This window comes from Lactuca virosa, chromosome 5 (genome assembly GCF_052849685.1).
Source record: "Lactuca virosa cultivar CGN04683 chromosome 5, Lactuca_virosa_CGN04683_v6, whole genome shotgun sequence".
In the NCBI taxonomy this organism is placed as follows: Eukaryota; Viridiplantae; Streptophyta; class Magnoliopsida; order Asterales; family Asteraceae; genus Lactuca; species Lactuca virosa.
In genome coordinates, this window is record NC_136430.1 from 413,197,535 (window position 1) to 413,215,922 (window position 18,388).

General features: G+C 35.0%; 3 protein-coding genes across 4 annotated transcripts; 1 reads left to right on the forward strand and 2 right to left on the reverse strand.

Moving 5' to 3' along the window:
• Positions 1–1,180: 1,180 nt before the first annotated feature.
• Positions 1,181–6,684, reverse strand: LOC145111940 (villin-3-like). Its single transcript, XM_079048176.1, has 20 exons — positions 6,300–6,684; positions 5,880–5,997; positions 5,652–5,751; positions 5,509–5,577; positions 5,001–5,415; positions 4,785–4,917; positions 4,534–4,693; positions 4,325–4,469; positions 3,990–4,249; positions 3,761–3,898; positions 3,540–3,671; positions 3,320–3,448; positions 3,087–3,234; positions 2,957–2,967; positions 2,729–2,869; positions 2,490–2,615; positions 2,319–2,381; positions 2,022–2,238; positions 1,751–1,941; positions 1,181–1,583 (listed from the first exon to the last, which is right to left on the reverse strand). Exons 2-20 carry the CDS (start codon positions 5,930–5,932, stop codon positions 1,470–1,472), a joined length of 2,745 nt encoding a protein of 914 aa, XP_078904302.1. The 5' UTR covers positions 5,933–5,997; positions 6,300–6,684; the 3' UTR covers positions 1,181–1,469.
• Positions 6,685–11,734: 5,050 nt separating this feature from the next.
• Positions 11,735–14,390, forward strand: LOC145111944 (3'-5'-exoribonuclease family protein). 2 transcript variants are annotated; one of them, XM_079048180.1, is made up of 9 exons: positions 11,735–11,898; positions 12,098–12,270; positions 12,379–12,428; positions 12,534–12,603; positions 12,698–12,803; positions 13,124–13,190; positions 13,287–13,362; positions 13,618–13,913; positions 14,081–14,390. In XM_079048180.1, the coding sequence occupies exons 2-9, from the start codon at positions 12,108–12,110 to the stop codon at positions 14,162–14,164; spliced, it is 912 nt and encodes a 303-aa protein (XP_078904306.1). In that variant the 5' UTR covers positions 11,735–11,898; positions 12,098–12,107; the 3' UTR covers positions 14,165–14,390. The 2 variants fall into 2 exon arrangements, with proteins under 2 accessions (XP_078904306.1, XP_078904305.1); XM_079048179.1 differs by having other exon boundaries at positions 11,735–11,872.
• A 187-nt stretch (positions 14,391–14,577) lies between these two features.
• Positions 14,578–17,946, reverse strand: LOC145111943 (putative glycosyltransferase STELLO1). The gene is made up of 3 exons (XM_079048178.1): positions 16,028–17,946; positions 15,658–15,784; positions 14,578–15,205 (listed from the first exon to the last, which is right to left on the reverse strand). Exons 1-3 carry the CDS (start codon positions 17,734–17,736, stop codon positions 14,732–14,734), a joined length of 2,310 nt encoding a protein of 769 aa, XP_078904304.1. The 5' UTR covers positions 17,737–17,946; the 3' UTR covers positions 14,578–14,731.
• Positions 17,947–18,388: the final 442 nt, after the last annotated feature.

Here is an 18,388-nt window from a genome sequence, read left to right on the forward strand (position 1 = left end):
TTATTTTGTATTTATTCGTATTTTAATATTATTTTATAAAAGAAATTAAACTAAAAAAGAAAAATGAAAAATCACGAACAGGATTTCCAACTACTCATGTTCATCAAAAATTTAATTCTTCTATTATGACACTTTTTTTATTACCATATTAGTTTTTTTTATATATATAATTATTTTGTATTTATTCCTATTTTATAAAAGAAATTAAACTAAAATTCATTATTTTTCTCACTACGAATGAAGATCCTTATTGATCCAGTTTTATATTATTTCCTATGAATTAGGAGGATTATTTGTGTAGTTAAACTAAATTTTTCAGAAAATTGTTGGTTCATGGACTAAATATTAGCCTTTATTTTAGACTGAGCAGCTTTCAAATAAGGTTGTATTTGATATGGGTCCTCATAGCCTACATTTGTATGACAATCCGTATGTTTTTTGTTATTATTCACCAACTTCATTCATCACTATATAGAGCAGCAAGGTAAAATTATCATTCTCATCGGTCAACATATTTTGTCAAATTTACAATCAAACAACATAGTTTCTTACTCAGTCAGAATTTATTACTCAGACAGACCTGTCTCAGTCAACACTTTTTTCATTTAGCAACTATCAAACGAGACCTAAGATTGTAGTTTGGCTTTCTTCCACATGTGGGTTTGATTTTCTCATTTGCAGCCTGTTTGTTATTTCTACTACAATCCCTCTGAATCAATTAGTATCCCACCCCACCTACAGGCTACAGGATACAAACATACCACATCTCTTTGTGTAAATCCCTACCCCTTCTTAATGTCATCGATCCATTCCACAGGTTTCCACAACTTCCTTGCGTTGTTTCTGAATCTGAATCTTATTTTTGTCAAAGTTTGGTGTAATTTTGTAGCTTGATTGCATTGCAGGATACTGTCTAAGAAGTTAATTTTGAAAATTATGGTTACTTGCGAATCCTTTTTATCAACTGTAACAGTTTCTTATTTGTGTTTTCAGATGATTACAATGAAGTTAGTTTGTGGTTCTCATTTGTCTGAGCAACACAATAATTTCTTTGGTTCTTTCAACAAAATTTATAGATGATAACAAGAGACTTTCAAAGGTGTGATTAGGATACATGGCAATTGGCATGCATTCTCTGTAGTATATATCTAATAAAGACTAGGCTTGAACAAAATAAGAAAACATGGAATTACGACATTAAATAAACCTTTATCCATTATGTAATACAATTTGAGGTGTTACATTTTCAGTGTATAACTACACTCTTTAATCACACATGAAATAACAAAAACCGATACTAAATATTCGCTATAATCATCATAATATACCACAAACGATCACGAAAACACCTATGATCGTGTGTGCCAAAACAAACTGTAAATAATTAATCATTATTGATTGATATATTTAGAAAAAAGGTGGTCTTTAGTCTTTATTACTTGGTTTCAACCTCAGGACTTATTTATTTTCTAGAATAGCTCAACTTTTTTCTTTGTCACGTCTTGCTTCCATTTCGGCAATTTATAGAAATCCGCTTTTGTCATCCCCAGCACAGACTCAAATTCTTCCACAGAAAGATAAGCCTGAAACATCATCATAAATCATTATGCACAATAAAAGCTCATGTCATGTCATGTCATGTCCACACTGACAGGACATGACATGAACAAGACTGGACAGTACTGTCCAGTTTAGTCCTATGTGAGGACAGTTAAAATTTGAAAAGTAAGTAAGGAAGTAAGTAAGTAACCTCTCGTCTCTTAAGGTCGATTCCAGGAACGGGGTTCTCGGACTTAACCCTGACTTGGTCATAGGTGAAAGTGGACGGACTAGATAAAATACCATTTTCGTCCTCCTCGATTTCTACCTTTGGTTCTGAATCATCTTCTTCAGGAACCGGTTCAGGTTCTGCAGGGGCTTCAGGCTCAGGTTCAGGTGCTTCTGTATTTTCAACAAACAACCATTGCTGTTATTAAATGGATTTAAAAATAATAAATAAATAAAAAATAAACTGAAAATACCGGGTGAGGCTTCAGGAGAGGGTTCGTTAACAGGCACATCAGTAAGAACACCTGATAATGCAGCAACTGCAGCTCTTCTCTGTGATCCCCCTCCCCCACTCGATCCTTTTACCGAACCACCACCACCACCACCTCCTCCTCCTCCTCCTGGTTGAAAAGCCGAGTTCAATGCCGCCAGGGCTGAAGCCCTTTGAGTGTGCCCACCACCTTGATTTCCCTATATTAATAATAAAATCACTAAACAATACAAACTAATCGGTTTGGTTTGGTTTTATAGGGGTGTTATTTACTAATTACCTCTCCAGCATGGCCTGCCCCAAACAGTATTGAAATCTTCTTCTCGAATGAGTTCCCATGAATCTAGTTGCATTCAAAAGCACATACAATCCAAATTAACATGTAAATATTAATTAAAATGGGTTTATGGATATAGGTATTAAGTATATGTAATGTAGGAGAGGAGCATACTAATGGTTTAGCAGGATCCCATGAGAAATATGTTGTGAAGAAACAAGGTTCATTTCCCTCCATTACTTTGTATAGTGGCACATGTGGTGACAGTCCATCAAGAGATCCAGCCCATTCTATGTATTTCTGAAATCAAATTCATCAAAAAAAAAAAAAAGTAAATTGTTTATGCAAAAATGAAATAATATCCATCACTTTTCAATGCATGTCAAACGTGGTACAACTTGTTCTGTTATTACCTGGCCAAGGTCAAGAGCATTTTTCTTCTCCCTTGAGTCAACCGCTTGACCAGCCCAAACGAACACCTCAGCATGTGTATCTAATATCAAGATATCCTCTGGCAACAGGTCATCTTGATCAAAGTTGTAAACTTCTTCAATCTTAATTAATAAAAAAAAAAAAAAAGTTGTTTTAGACATTTGTGATGCAAATATATAAGTGGAATGAGCAAAATGTATCATACCCACCTCAAACTTTCCTGGAAATCCACAAAGCACAGCAAAAATAGTAACAAAAAAACTAGTTAGAGAGATTGAATATTTAAAAGAAAAAAAGTAAAACTAAAGTGGTATTATTATATGTTTGTGAAAATGAAACCTTTAATGAGTGAGAATGCAAACAAATGAGGATCTCTAGAAGTCTCCAGTGATACTTTGGTGCTAGTGAAACTTTGTTTCCCTCCAAATCCAAGCCAGAAAGTTGAGCTTTCTGTTCCTTCATTTTGGAATTTTGCTTTTACCCCATGCTGATCAAAGATAACATAACATAAAGTATTGATTATTGAATTCTTTCTTTTTTTTCACATTAATTGTTGTATGAATAAATGATACCTTCAAAAAATCTGCAATTTTAGCTGCCCATTCTTGCTGTTCAAAAGTACTCTGAGTTCCTTGCCAGATATATACATGGGAACCAGATTGTATAACAAAGCATTCATATGAATTCAAAGATTCCGGCACCTAGGAAAACACATATTGAAAAACTCCCTAATGAACACCAGAATTATTATCATATCCATATTGTTCACTACAAGAGGATGAAATAGCATACAAAATCAACTTGAACAGCTTTATTATTATGCACTGCAGTTCCCAATATCCGGATAATAAAATTAGAATCTGGACTGTAGGTTTCGTCAGTTTGGTCTGCAATGGAGCTTTTATAGCTAGAACTCAATCCGCCCTAAATTCATATCATCATATATCGTCAAACTCCATACCAGAAGAAAAGGGATTAGATTCGCAAATCAAATGAATGTTTTACGATCGTACCTTGAAAACAACCATCGGCTGGAAAATAGCGATAAATTGTGGTGGTTCTTTCTCTTGATAGATACGACCTTGAACAGGTCTCGCCTTCAGTGAATTGAACATCGATGTAGTCAATTTAGCAGCTGTATTCTGATCCTCCTGTTGATTAATACACATCGACTAAGAGTTAAAACGCAATCGCTCAATCGTTTAGTTGATTTAGATAGACGATTTTGTTTGTTTGATTTACCTCTGTGCTATCCTTTCCGATCCAATAGCAAAGATAGAATTCTTCCTTCTTTTCTCCAGTATGGTAACTGTAAAGGACAATGTAGCAATCGCCACTGTAGAATTTACCGAAGTCCTCATGAGCAACCGGCTTTTTAGCACCGCCGTCGATAGTCCACACCTCAAGTTTTCCGCCTGATTTAAGCAGAGGAGGTACTTCCTCGGCTACCGGAGCATTTTTGTCTTTTCCTTTTGGGCCAACACCTTGTTGCTTCAGCAGCGCTACAATCCAAACCCCAATTATAGCTTAATAATCATCCAAAATACAAATGATGAATGAAAGTTGGTTGTTATTACCTGTTACTTTTCCTCTATTCTCTGCTTGAGGTGCAGCTGCTGATGGCCATGACTCAAAATTAGTCTTGAATGCAACCGTCTCATAACCTTGAATTAATCGGGTTACAAGGGTGGATTTTGGTCGACCATGAGCAGTGATATACTCCTACAAATGGACCTTAATGGTGAGAATCAGTCAAAGGGTAAAAATGTAATTAACCAAACCCTACCTCAGCACCCTGCATGGCAGCTTTTCTACCATCAACTTGTGTTGCTCTACCAACCCACACAAAAACCTCGGCCCCACAGTCCATTAGATAGCATTTGTCGTTTTCCAGGGTCGATTTCGTAAATCCTGTAATTTCATCCTTCACCTCTGATCCACCAATGCTACAAAAAAAAAAAAAAAAAAACAAATTTAGAATTATGTTAAGATAATTTGTCAGATAAAGATTAAAGAAAACCAAAAGGAAATTCGTACTTATAAAGTTTGCCAGGTGTCCTGTCTAGAACTATATCATCTTCACCAAGAACCTTCTTGCCAATAGGAGCAAACCCTCCAAAGATAACCCAGAATTCACCCGAATCCCCTTCCGCTTGTAGTTTTCCATCATCTGAAATGATTTATAAGAACAAAAATAAAAAAAAGGTGACAAATGTAAATCTAATCATATGCTATAAATGTATAATCCCATACCAACAATTGCAACATTGCATGTTCCCTCATGATAAGTGTCCTTCAAATACTGAATAACCTCTAAAGCTTTAGCTCTTTCTTGAATATTTGAGTTTGCTCCATTGAATTGAAAGATCTTCTCTTTAGTATCCAAGATAAACACATCATCATGATTCAACAAAGATCGAGAGAATTGAATCTGTTTCACATGAACAACTCTTTTCCCTTTGCATATATACAATCTTGTTTCAAATTCCATTTCTTCAGGTTTCTTGAATCCAGTTGCAACACCACCTTCAAGTGGCACAATACATGGTTTGAAATATGACAAAAATTTATCAGATTCATGACTTTGAATCTCTCTATGTTGCACTGCACGTCCACCAAGAATTGCATCAAGCTCAACTGTTTTTATTGCAGCTGTTCCAGCTTCATCCTGATTATCACATTTAGTTAATTTGAATTGAACTTTAAAAAAAAAAATAATAAGAAAGTGTTATTTAATTTGGGATATAGGATGTTGTTATACATTGCTTGTATCTTTTCCCAACCAGAAGTGAATGTCGTACCCATAAGCACCTCCTCTTCCATTAGAAGTCTGCAAATGTATGAATGATTAAAACAATAAAATTTTATAACTGAAATAGAAATTGTGAAAGGTTATGAGCAAACCCGTAAAACAACGTATGCATCACCCATGTAGAATCTACCATAATCTGATTTTGGCAAAGGAACTGGTTGAAAGTTTTCAATTCTCCATATCTCAAGCCCTCTACAAGGTGTTAAGTGAAAAACTAACAATAAATGCAAACGAATCATACATGCATATAACGACTGAATTTCTAATGTTCTTGAAAGTAGATGATGATGATAAAAGAAATTGATGTCGGGTAAGGATACGGTTTAGAACCAACTCCCTGGAATGCAGGTTCAAGAGCTTTTGCAGTAGCCATGGTGCTTTAAATTTCTTCAAATGATGACGGAAGAAAATACCATCAAAATTCCCACTGTGTTGTCTCTATATGTAAGATTTTGAGAAAGGAGGGTTAGATTAGAACAATCGTCACTAAAAATTTGAGAGAATCAAAATCGGCTTAAGCAAACATGTAATCATCCCTAAAATCATATTCTATGCTCTGAAAATTAATTCATTTAGAAGATGATCTTAAGAATTAGAGAGATTCTAAATGGAGGTTAAGATCATGATACTGAGAAATCTAAATTAGATCACAATAATAACAATATAAACTCGCAATACAATTAATAACGGAGAGACAAATCAAGTACTATCAGAGGGAAGATTAATCAGCGACAACGTACCTGGGATTTGACGCTATAATAATTGGCTCCAAAAACGAATTTTGGAGAGACGGATATGAAATTGAAAGGAAAAAGTAAATAAGTAATCGATTTTAAGGAATTATGGTTGCAGAGAAATGGAGATATGAAGAAGGCATTTCGTTTTAGAGAGGAATGGATGATGATGATAGGGAAGGGAGTCTCGTTGAGAAAGATGTTGAAATTAAGGGAAAAACCGGATGGCCATGCATTGTTTTCGTTTCAATTTCCCTCTGTTTTTGGTTCCATGAATTTTTTCTATTGCATCTGCATTTGCCATTTGTAGATCGATAATTGCTTCATCGTCCCGGGGTTATTGGCAAAGAATAACGAAAAGGGCGCCATGCCAAAGAAGTTGAAGCTCCTGGTTGATTGGTGGTTTCGAAATTATTGCATTATATAATGTCCAAAATGATACAACTATTGCAAACGTAACAATCTATTACTGAAACGTACTTTTTAATCCCTGATTAAAAAATTACTGTTATTTTTTTTTTCTGGCTCCAGTAATGTGATCAGTTATAAAATAGTAATTAATCACCAGTTGTTACATTTAGGTAGGACCGATCTTGAACAGGTCCAGAAGAAAGCCTGTCCGGTTTGGGTATGATCCATTTGGTCTGGTGCGGACCCTTTTTTCTGAAGTAATAATTAAATACGTTATTAATTTATCATAATAAATTATTTAAAAACTATAAAATATTAAAAAATTTAAATATATTAGAGTGAAGGATGTGGTGTGCCACTATTACCACACTACACCTCATTTTGCTACTAACAAAACCATACACTAGGCATGGTATATCAATTTTGCAATGAAGAGAGAGGAGAGAAATAAGAGAGAGATGGAAAGAGGGAGGAAGAGTAAGAGAGAGAGGAGCACCACAAGTTATTGTCATTTTTTTCTTGTCATGCGGTTCATATCATAGACTAGACATGGTGTTTTTCATGATAAAATATATCATATATGCTCCACCTCATTCTTATTATACTCTCTAACTTTATCTAAAATTTGATGCATTGGGATTTATCCTCTATTAAGCAACTTTATATGATAGAGCAAAGCAAGGTCAATGGTGATAATAGATAGGTACATGTAATGGTGACAAATAGTGATGACGGTATTGATCAGAGTCTCCAATAAAACCTTAAGGGTTAAGATTCAGAATTTCATGAATAATGTTCAAGGTTCAAAATATCAATTAAGCAAAGTATTTTCAATTGTTAACATTCTCTAAAACAAATTTGTAAATTCAATTTTGTATAACTTTTTCATTGAACCTTAGGGCTTAAAATATTTATACAAGTAAAAAATACATATAAACATAACATACAATAATAATAAAGGTTAACAAATAGCCTAAATAAAAATAAAACAAAGTTCAAATAAACTAAAATGAACCATATTTGATAAAGAACATGCAAAATAAATTATATTATTAAAATGTAAGGAAAATGGAAACAAAATGGACCGAACCGGTTTAACTAAGTTATGTCCAATTTAGATTACAAATTAAACGGGCTTGAACCGGTTCTAAAGGTGGAGATAGTCTATCTTTCCTACTCATCATAACTTATTTTTCATATCAACTTTTCACTTTCATTTCCCTCCATCCCTCCATCCTATAACATCCCCCATCCTATATTTCTCATCCATTCCAATCCCACTTCTTCTTCTTCTTCTTTTTTTTAAATAAATACAAATTTATTAAATTCTTAAAAATTTAATTCATAAAATATTAAAAACATACAAAAGTATTTTACAAACTAGTTAAAAACATACAAACCTATTTTGATAAAGTCTTTAAACATAAAGTACAACTATCTAAGTTTGAGAGATAAAGAGTTCAACCGTTTAGTAAAGCTCCTAACTACCACCATTCTTAACCTGCTCAATGAGGCAGAACCGTGGGCTTCAAAGTACTGACGACACCTCCACCCCTTTTCCCCAGCTGTCCACTCCGTCCACCCTAATAAAAGAAGTTTGTGTAGTGAAAGACTTTTTAGTTTAGACTATGCCATACCAACAACATCATAGTTTGTCAAGAGCCACTCAGTTTGATAAACCCAATCTTATTATGCAACTCTTTACTCCACGTGATATGAAACTAGTGATTAAGGTATAAAATTCCACATACGAGATCCAACGTTTAAACTTGTATGTTTAAAATATTGCTAGTGTTCTGTGATCGACATTCCACATGGGAGAGATTAGGTTGGACCAATTAGATGGTGTACTTTACCATTTCCTTTTTCTATGCAATTTTTTATTTGAAACATCAACTTTAACCTAACAAAAATTTGTTTAAATTTTTTATGTTTGATAACTGATTGAAGAAATCAAAAGATTTTATAATCATTGTCTCGAAAAAAATCAACAAAAGGCATTTGTGATGTAACTATGACATAAAGATACTAGCATTGTTAAATTTGTATCAAACAAAACCATACAATTTGTTGCCGAGCTAAAAATTAGTAGAAAATATATTACGTAGCAAATATGTTTGGCCGACAGCAAAAAATGAATGGTCAAACAATCATTTCTTACTCGTTAAGTGCTTGTATGAGATAGATGTTATGAGTCCGAGTCACATCCCTTTAAGTTTTCTTATCTTTTAGATCAAACTAACTACTAAAAAAACACTTCTCCATTTTTACCAACTAGCAAGAAAACACTTTTATATATATATATATATATATATATATATATATATATATATATATATATATATATATATATATATATATATATATATATATATATATATCATCTTAAACGTCAACTCATAAACCCATCATGTCTGTCAACTAAGCAACGGTAACCAGAAAGTTACATTATAACATTAAAAGGAAATAAGTCAAGGTGATAACTATTTTTTCGGCAAAAAAAAAACAATATAAAAATCTAAAGTACGATAAAAAGGAAACGCTTTAATGAATTTTCTCTTTTAAAAACTATCTAAAAAAGAACTCGTGGGAAAATCCTAAAACAGATTTAAAAAACATTTAAATTGAATTGAAACATTCGGAACTTTAAGTCTTAATATAGGGGTGAAAACGAGTCCTAACCTAAGACGCGGAACCGGAAACCAGAAAATGGAATATAGTATAACAAGAAACGGGACCGGTGTATAGCAACTGCTTTCAGTACGGTTCCAAGTACGAGATTGGGTAAAGTGAGTCTGAAACTGAAAAAACCCGAAAATATCAAAATGGGTAGGATGAAACCGGGTAAAATGGGTTTAGAACCGAAAAACCCAAAATCTGAAAAACCGATTTTTTTGGTACTTAGTGGTTTAATATAAGGGTGAGCATTTGGGCCTTTGGACCGGCTTCAACAGGAAAGTTCAAGGCCCACTAATTTTTGCAAAACCGATCCGGTCCAAGAGTCGGTCCGTTCCGATTCGGTCTAAATACTCACCCCTACAATTGTAATAGATAAACTAACTTTCGGTAGGCTTCAACGAATTGTACCATATGCACCTAAAGTTATACCAGTCCAACAGATGCAAAAACCGGAAAACCTGGACCTGGACCGGCCTCAACCGATTCGGTCCAAAGTGTCCAAGAACCAGTTCATTCGATCAAAATGCTCACCCCTAGTTTGATATCTTTATTTCCTATCTATTTTTAGTTGCAGGAAGATGATCAATTTAGGGCAATACCATCGGTCTATGATATCGTGAGCAAGTGGGATCAGTCGGTTAGAGTGTTATTGTGCTGCAACGGGTTTGTGAACCCGCTTCCTCCTCCTCCTCCTCCCCTCTATCTCGTTCATTCATTCTTTCTTTCTTTATTTCTCTCTCTCTCTCTCTCTCATCCTTGTGCATTAAGTAGTTGTCTTTCTTGCTTTAGGACTTGTACCAAACTAATTTAGTATGTTTTTAATTAATTTGTGAATTGCTTTTGTATGTTTTAACGTTTTTGTTAATTAATTTTGAAGGGTTTTAATTAGTGTGTATTTAATTTAAAACAAAAAATTAAGTGGGTTGAGTGGATTGTGAATGATAGAATTTTCATGTGTTGTAGGTTGGGAGTGTTGCAAGAAAGAGGAGAGAGAAAAGTTGATGTGAAAGTGAGTTAAGTAAGTTGGGAGAGAATGACTCCTCCTTCCTAACTACGCAGGTAAGTGTTTATATTTATAAGGTGTATTTGAAGTCAGATTTACATGAGATCTTTTTCAGTATGTAGTTTATAGTTTGTACTTCAATTTAGGCTATAATTTCATCATTTTTGGTTCCATATTGAATGAGTTAGGGAGAAGGGAACCCTTCCCTCCCAACCCACTCAACTGACACCACCTAGCTTTTCTATCTCTTCTATTTTCTATCTTTTCTAACCCATAACATATGAAAACATTATCTTTCCCAACTCACTCAACTCACTTGTCATATCATTATTTTTTATTTAATTAAATTAAAATTTATAATATAAAATAAAACATAACATTTTTTGATTTAAAAATAAAGTTATGCTAATTTAAAACAGAAAAAAGTGTGAGTATTATCTCATAAATTTAGACAAAATTATATTAAAAAAAAGACTCACGGATGCATCAAATACAAAAAAATGGCATGAAATCAATTCTTCTTTCGATTGAATTATCACATTTACTTTTCACTATGCCAAAACAAAATAAAATATAGAAAATCTTTTTCTTTTGTGTCAAGTCAAAGTGACAATCAAAAGAAAGAGACATTAAATGAAGAAATTAAATGGTGGGTTCACGAACCCATTGCAATCAAATAAATGAGGTAACCCACTCAACCCGTTATTCTAAGGTATGGTTTTTCGGCACTACCCCGGTACCGCCCTATCCCACGACTTACCCGCTCACGATTCTATTTGCCCTTACAGTCCTTTGAAGTCGGAGTATCAAAGTTGAAAGTTTTTCAGCTTTTCAACTTTAAACTTCCGGGTCCGATTCTCTTTACCCGTTTCATCCGGACCCACTATACTCGAAACTCGTTTTAGGCTTATATTAATAATTGATACTCGAACCAATTTAGCTTATACCGATTATAATTGGTCTAGTTCCGATGGGTTTGGAGAGCATCCCTACATATAGGCGGAGTTGCAAGTAGAAAAAAGGTAACAAAGTCAAATTAAGGTATTATATAAAATGAAACTTTATATTAATTTTGACTCCTATATGACTGAGTTTTATCAAATTCGATTTATTTGGCTAATAACATAATCCTACTCAATAACAACGGGCTAGGGCTTAGGTATCACATAATCAACCACCTGAACTGATTTTGATTTTTACAACTTGCAAAATATAAGATAAAATAAAAATACCCATCAATTCATCATAAAACATCCAAACCTCAATACACCCGACCCGGAAAGCTTGTTGGGCCACTCCAACAAACCCGCCCTATTTTGAACATCGGCTGACACCCAGACTACCAAAACACTTTTGTTCGTTCTCCCCTTCTCATACCTTGTTCGACCGCGGAGAAATATACCTTGTCCGACCGTGGAGAAACAGGCCAGTTTAAGCTCTTTCACATTTAGCAACCTTTGTTTTCGCTGATCGATCCTTCTTCTAGGTTTGATTTTCCCTGCTTTTCTTCTTGTATGTATCCCTTAAACCTATCAGTTCTTCATGTCTTCTTAATTACGTGAAATTATCTGTTCGTTTTGTACTTCAATGTGGACGGATTGCCTTTGATTTCCTTGTAATCTTGGTTCTAGGATTTTCAATACATGTACTTCATTGGAATCATATGTGAATAAGTTGCTAATTTTGTTCTTTTGCATTTTAATTGTACAAGAGAGAGGAAAATGGTGGGTTCTGCGAATGGCGCGACGGACTTGTCATCAGAGATGGAGGTTGATGCTTTCAGAAGACTTTTTCCTCTACGATTTCACGAGCGCCATTTGCTCGAGTCCGTAAGGCCCGATGCCAGGTCACTTGGTAAAGCCAGAGAAACGTCATTGGCTTTAGGTTAGTCTAATTTTACCAACTTTCGATGTTCTTATTCAATTTGTATATACAGTTATATGCTTCTTTACCATTCAACACTGATACTTCGATTTCCCTCTTGTAATTTAGGGGCAGTGGCATCTGCAGATGGATCAGCACTAGCAAAGATAGGCTGCACTGTAAACCCTGTTTCACACACTTAACGAATCCTTTTATTGTTATTCTATATACACCATTATCAACTCAAAGTAGATGCATAATCTTCTCGCATGTTGTTCTTACAGACTATGTTAGCTGCCATTAAAATGGAAGTTATGACACCTTCAAAGGAAGCACCTGATGAAGGCTGTGTAGGTTTGACTACACACTTTATATCTGCCATTCTTTTGCTTCATTGTTCTAATCACATTGTCCCTCTTGTATCTGATGTTGTATCCTTTTGTTCCAGCCATAGATTTCCACATGCCTCCAATTTGTTCTCCTATTGTTAGGCCTGGCAGGCCTGCTGAAGCTGCACCTGTTGCGTCCAAACAGCTATCTGACACTATCATTAGGCAAGCTTTCGATCTTATTTCTTATATTCAATAACTTTTAACATTTGAAAACGGTTGCATGTTACCTTTTTTGAGATTTACATGGACCCCGTAGTCAATGAGGCATGGGAATTGTATCTTTCAGAATGATAGACCATATTTGCTTTCTTTGTAAATTCTTTGAGGTGACAATGTTACCGGTTGTTGTAGGTGACTAGGTGCTAATTGTTATTCTATTCTTTAAAGAAATATTAGAATAGGGCAAAATACAGAAAAGTAATTTTACTTTACTATTTACTGTAGTGAATAGTGATTAAGTCATTATACTTTGTTTATTACAGTTCTGGGATGATTGATCTAAAAGAGTTGTCATTGGTCAGTGGCAAAGCTGCTTGGATGGCATACCTGGTATTCATCATCTAAAAATTTCACTAATCACTACACTCATGCTCTTTCAGATGAATTCCTAAATTAAATTTGTATGAAATGATGTTGCTTTTTCAGGATATATACTGTTTGGATGCTGATGGTGCACTATTTGATGCTGCCCTACTTGCTGCAGCTGCTGCTTTCTCCCATTGTAAGTGGTTTTGACATTTCTGATTTCCTGTATTCATGTTAGTCGACTTTGGGGTATATTTTTATAGCCATGGTCGTATATTAGTGTGCCACTGAATCAATAACCATAAGCAACTGCCTAATTGGAAAAAATGAAGGAAAGGATAGCTGAAAACAATGAAATACTAGTTCTATTGAATTAAAATAAAAAGTCAACATGTAGGTCAAACTTTTGTGATGCTAGTTAAGATTCGATTCCATTACATTGATGTTGCAGTGCAAATTCCGGTGGTGTCGTTGAATGACGATGGAAGAATTGTGGTTGTTTCCAAGGAAAATGGAGAGAAGCCAAAAAACAAACCCGTGAATGAGGAGAAGAGAAAGCTTAAATTGAGAAGCATTCCTTTTGCATTAACTTGCATACTTCACAAGAACTACATCTTGGCTGATCCAACGGCTGAGGAAGAATCCATCATGGATACATTGATCACAATCGTATTGGACACATCTTGTCAACTCGTGTCTCTTTACAAGCCAGGTGGTCCCGCTCTTGCCTACGAGTCCGTGCTCCAGGTCAGCCCACAACTTTACTTTTCAAATACCAAGAAATAGCAATGCACTTTTATAAAATATAGCAATAAGAATTGTCTTGTTTGGTTGACATTATGTAATAATAATAAATGAAAGTACATTGCTATTAATGAATGATATTGAGGGAATTTGGTTTGGAATGGGTGCAGGATTGTATTGCATTGTCAAGACAAAGAGTGAAAGAGCTTCAGAAAATCCTCAATGAAGCCATTCTTGATATGGATGTGGATTAACTTTCAACCAAAAGGTTTCCTAAGCATCTTTATTACTTGTTCTTTCTTTTTGTTTTTTTGTTATGTAATTTCTTTTCCCAGAGCTATATTTACCAAATCCATGGCAATCTGTTGCCTAAGGATTTGGAGTTTTCTCTAAGCTTTGTAAAAGGGTTGGTTGGCTTGGCTTTAAATTTTGGAATGTGGTTTACGTATAGACTTTTATGGTCAACTATGGCTTGCAACGTGTTGAAACTCCATTTTTCCTTCTTACATGCTTTTAATCTGGATAAATGATAGATTAAAAATATGTAGCTTTTGATGTTCTTGTTAAGTCGTTTTTTTTTTAAAAACTCTGTATATATAGTTTACAGATGGTTTTTTTACCCATACTGAGTTGAAGGTTAGACAATAGTAAAGGGACTTTTAACAGATTTTACTGCATTCCAACTCCACCTCTTTCTTCACTTTAAAAAAAACACAAATAAACATCCATCTATCAAGAATCTATAAAAAAACAATGACAATCTACATAAAGAATGGTACAAAAATCGTAGCCAAGTGTACAACACCCTATGCAATGTTTGTTCAAACCAAGTCCAGTAACATCGGATCACCTGCTGCCATGACTCTAATGAGCTTTATAAAGTCTTCCTCATTCGAGACCACCACCGGGTGAACCGCAGGTGCTTCCGGAGAATAAAAACTGATGGAAATGTCTTTAGGTGGTTTCTTCCTGTATACCATCTTCTTAAACACAGAATCGAAATTCCGGGGGGAATCCATTGCTATAAACATCATCGGAATCGCGACTTTCTGGTGGATATCGAGATCACCCACAAGGTTTACGAGGTCAATGAAGTCAACCACGAGCCTTCGAGGGATATAGAACACCTCTGAACCGCAAACAGTGAGGGTCGATTCGTGGTTGACCGTGTGGTCCTTGTAACTGACCTGCAAATGAGCCGGCATTGAGCTCACAACTTCCTTCACCATCTCCGCTTGTTTTCCGTGAAAATCCTTGTTGCCATCGTATGGAACGGTGCTCCAAGATCTTGATACCTACACAAACAAAAGGGTAAATCCGTCAAATCACTTTCTTTTTGCAACTAACATAAGGGGTAAATGGGTCGCATCACTTTCTTTCTCGACCTTCTTTTGTGATCCAACACAAAAGGTAAATCGGTAATATCACTTTCTTGCTTTAGCAAAAAAGATAGGGTAAAATAGTCAAATCGGTAAATATCACTTTCTTTTTTGATCAAACATCAAGGGTAAATCGGTCATATTACTTTCTATTTTTAACCGGACATAAGGAATAAATTGGTCAAATCACTTTTTTTTTCAGTCGGAAATCAGGTAAATAATCTGTCGAATCAATTTCTTTCTCAAATTAATAATTCTCAACAAGCCATATTAGGGGTTGTCCAATGTCATTTAAAGGGTACTATAGACATCTGACTAATAGTCAAACACTATTATAAAATAAAGTCGAACATAGTAATTCTCAGTACCTTGTCTGTTATCCAGAGCTTATTCTTGTCTGCTTGGACCAAGTTCCAGTAATTAAGAATCGTATCATCCTGTACAAACAAAAACCCTTCTGCACTCTCAAATCTATCAAACAATCTTGGAAGTTGCCTGCCACACACATAAAAACAAACTAATTTGTTACAAGCCCAAATGTCTAAAATACCCTTGCCTTGGTGAATCCGTTTACCATATCACTCTTTAAAATGCAAGACAGTATGAGCTCAATCTTTCAAAATTTATACACTATACTAGCCAAAAGGATTAAACATTCTCAAAAGTCCCAACTTTGCCCTTTGTTATTTTCTAAAGTTCATTTATCTTGATGGGAAAAGGACAGAAATAGGAACTTACTTGTATAAATGATCCAAGTGACCTTCTTCAACAACAAGCTCACGATTCTTCTTATTTGCCAAAATAATTACAGACTTAAATACCCTTCCATATAGCAATCTCCATTCCAAAGCTGTCCTTTCAACATCTCCATTACAAAACATTATAAGAACAACATTCCCAAAATTCTTTCTCCATCTTACCAAATTCCCAATCTCATAATTTACTGTACTCGTTTCCTCAACTCCAAGATAAACACTCGGTAACTTTTGAGGCACAAAATCCTTCCTATCTCCATAATTAACAACACCTACTCCTTTCAACTTATCCAACTCAAGTCCCATTAAACGAGGCTGCAAATAACCCACAGAAACCAAATCTTGAATCCATGCAACCGTAAATTTCACATCTTTTTCACTCCAAAACCGTTCTTTACCCATCATGTAACTCAACTCAAGAATCTTTTCAAACAAACCGGTCTTGTTTGATCTCCAAGAAATCAAGAACTTGATCAAATCACCCACGTTTACATGAAGATCTTTCTCTTCTGCAAATGGGTATGATTCGAATTTATCGGATCTATGAACAGTAGGAGGATAAACAACCACATAACCACCAATTTCCCACAAAAGGCGTTGTGCCCAATAGCCACGTAGCACATCCGAAGCCATGGAACTAACTGAAACAGGAAGCATTAAGCCCCAGAATGCAGAGTAATGAAAGATTGTGTTGAAAGAATTCACGGGTACCATTGTTCCTTGAGGAAATGCAACTTTTGGTGCATGTTCATCGAATTTGATATCGAATGGTTCTTGATTTTGTTTTCGTGTGAAGTAGAAGACTGAATCGATGTCAGGTAAACCGTTGGAAATCCCTTGTTGGATGAATTGATTCCCACTGAGGACTTCGTTGTAGTGTTCTTCGTGTTCTATTTGACCTACATTCTCTAATGGTAATCCTCTTGGCCAAACGGATCTTTGGCCAAAATGGATGTAAGGGTTTAGAACAGTTCGATTTGGGTTATCGTGGTTATATTGCAATATGATCTGTTTTTTAGCGTTTTGACCTAATTCAATATCGAAATGTTTGTTGATGTTATCATCAATCAGTTCTCCTCTATCATCGAAGTCGAAGATTTTCTTGGCACCATGTTGGATAGCAAACAAATACCCCACAGTTTTTCTAACGTATGAATCGTAAGGCAAGTAATCAACAACGCGAAACCCTAATTTTGCTTGATCGTCGAGGGATAAGAAGATGGTACCTTTGAGACTCCAATCGTTAGGAGTTTTTGAGTTTCCGACAGCAAGAACTTGCCACCCTTTAATCTTTAGGAGTTTCATAAGCGAATCTGATGGATAATCTGATACCGAAACGATGATCCATTGGTCTGATCTGAATTTCGAATAAGGGGTGGTCTTATCAGTGATGGGTAGGATGGAATCGTAATTGATTTTTGGGAAATGGATGATGGTTTCGATTTGTTTGACTTCTTGTTGGAAGCAGAAGAAGGTGGCAGAGTCGCTGATGTTACGAAGGAAGAAGACGGCTGCGACGGAGGCGATCAGGAAGGCAATTGTGATGATTTTGTAGAGGTTTTCGGAAAACCAGGTGGAGAAATCGAGTGATTTAGATGGGGAAAATCGATTTCGAAGAGTCCTTGGAAACAATGATGATTTAGGGTTCTGGGGTTTGGATTTGGGGACTGAACTATCTTGTTGGACCAACATCGGATCAATCCCGCATTCCTACACTCACTAAATTCGTTGTCAGTTTGGGACTCGAACTACAAATTAAACTCGAATTCAGTAGCGAACTTATCTTAATTTGTGCAGGATCACTCTCGAAAAAGCACATACTAGTGGGTGTTCCGTGTTCTTGAACTGAAGCTGCTACTGGTTGGAATCTACACGTGAACGTGATCGCTGCGGTCTTTTTTGATTTCTTTATTTATTTGTAAGTTGTCTTCAACTTGACTTTGATTTGTATTTTAGTCCCTCAACTTCGAAAATTTATCTAGTAAATGACCAGATTTTCGAAAATTATTAATTTTCGGTAATATTAACAGAAAAACCAGTTATTTTGCTTGTGTATATTAACATGGATTTTTATACTTTCTATTTATATTAAATTGGGTAATACTTGAATGTCTATGTACGAGCTGTAGTTGTTTCTGATACTTTAAATACTTAGTACAAAAACTTTAGATCATCACACACTTAATAGTTTTGGTGTTTACGAAACCAAGTTATTTGAGTAAGAATACATATATGTTCGTAACATACATATGTTCATACATAAATATGTATATGCAGATATGAACATACACATATTCAACATGAACATATATCTGTATATTTATATGTTTAGTGATTTCTCAGA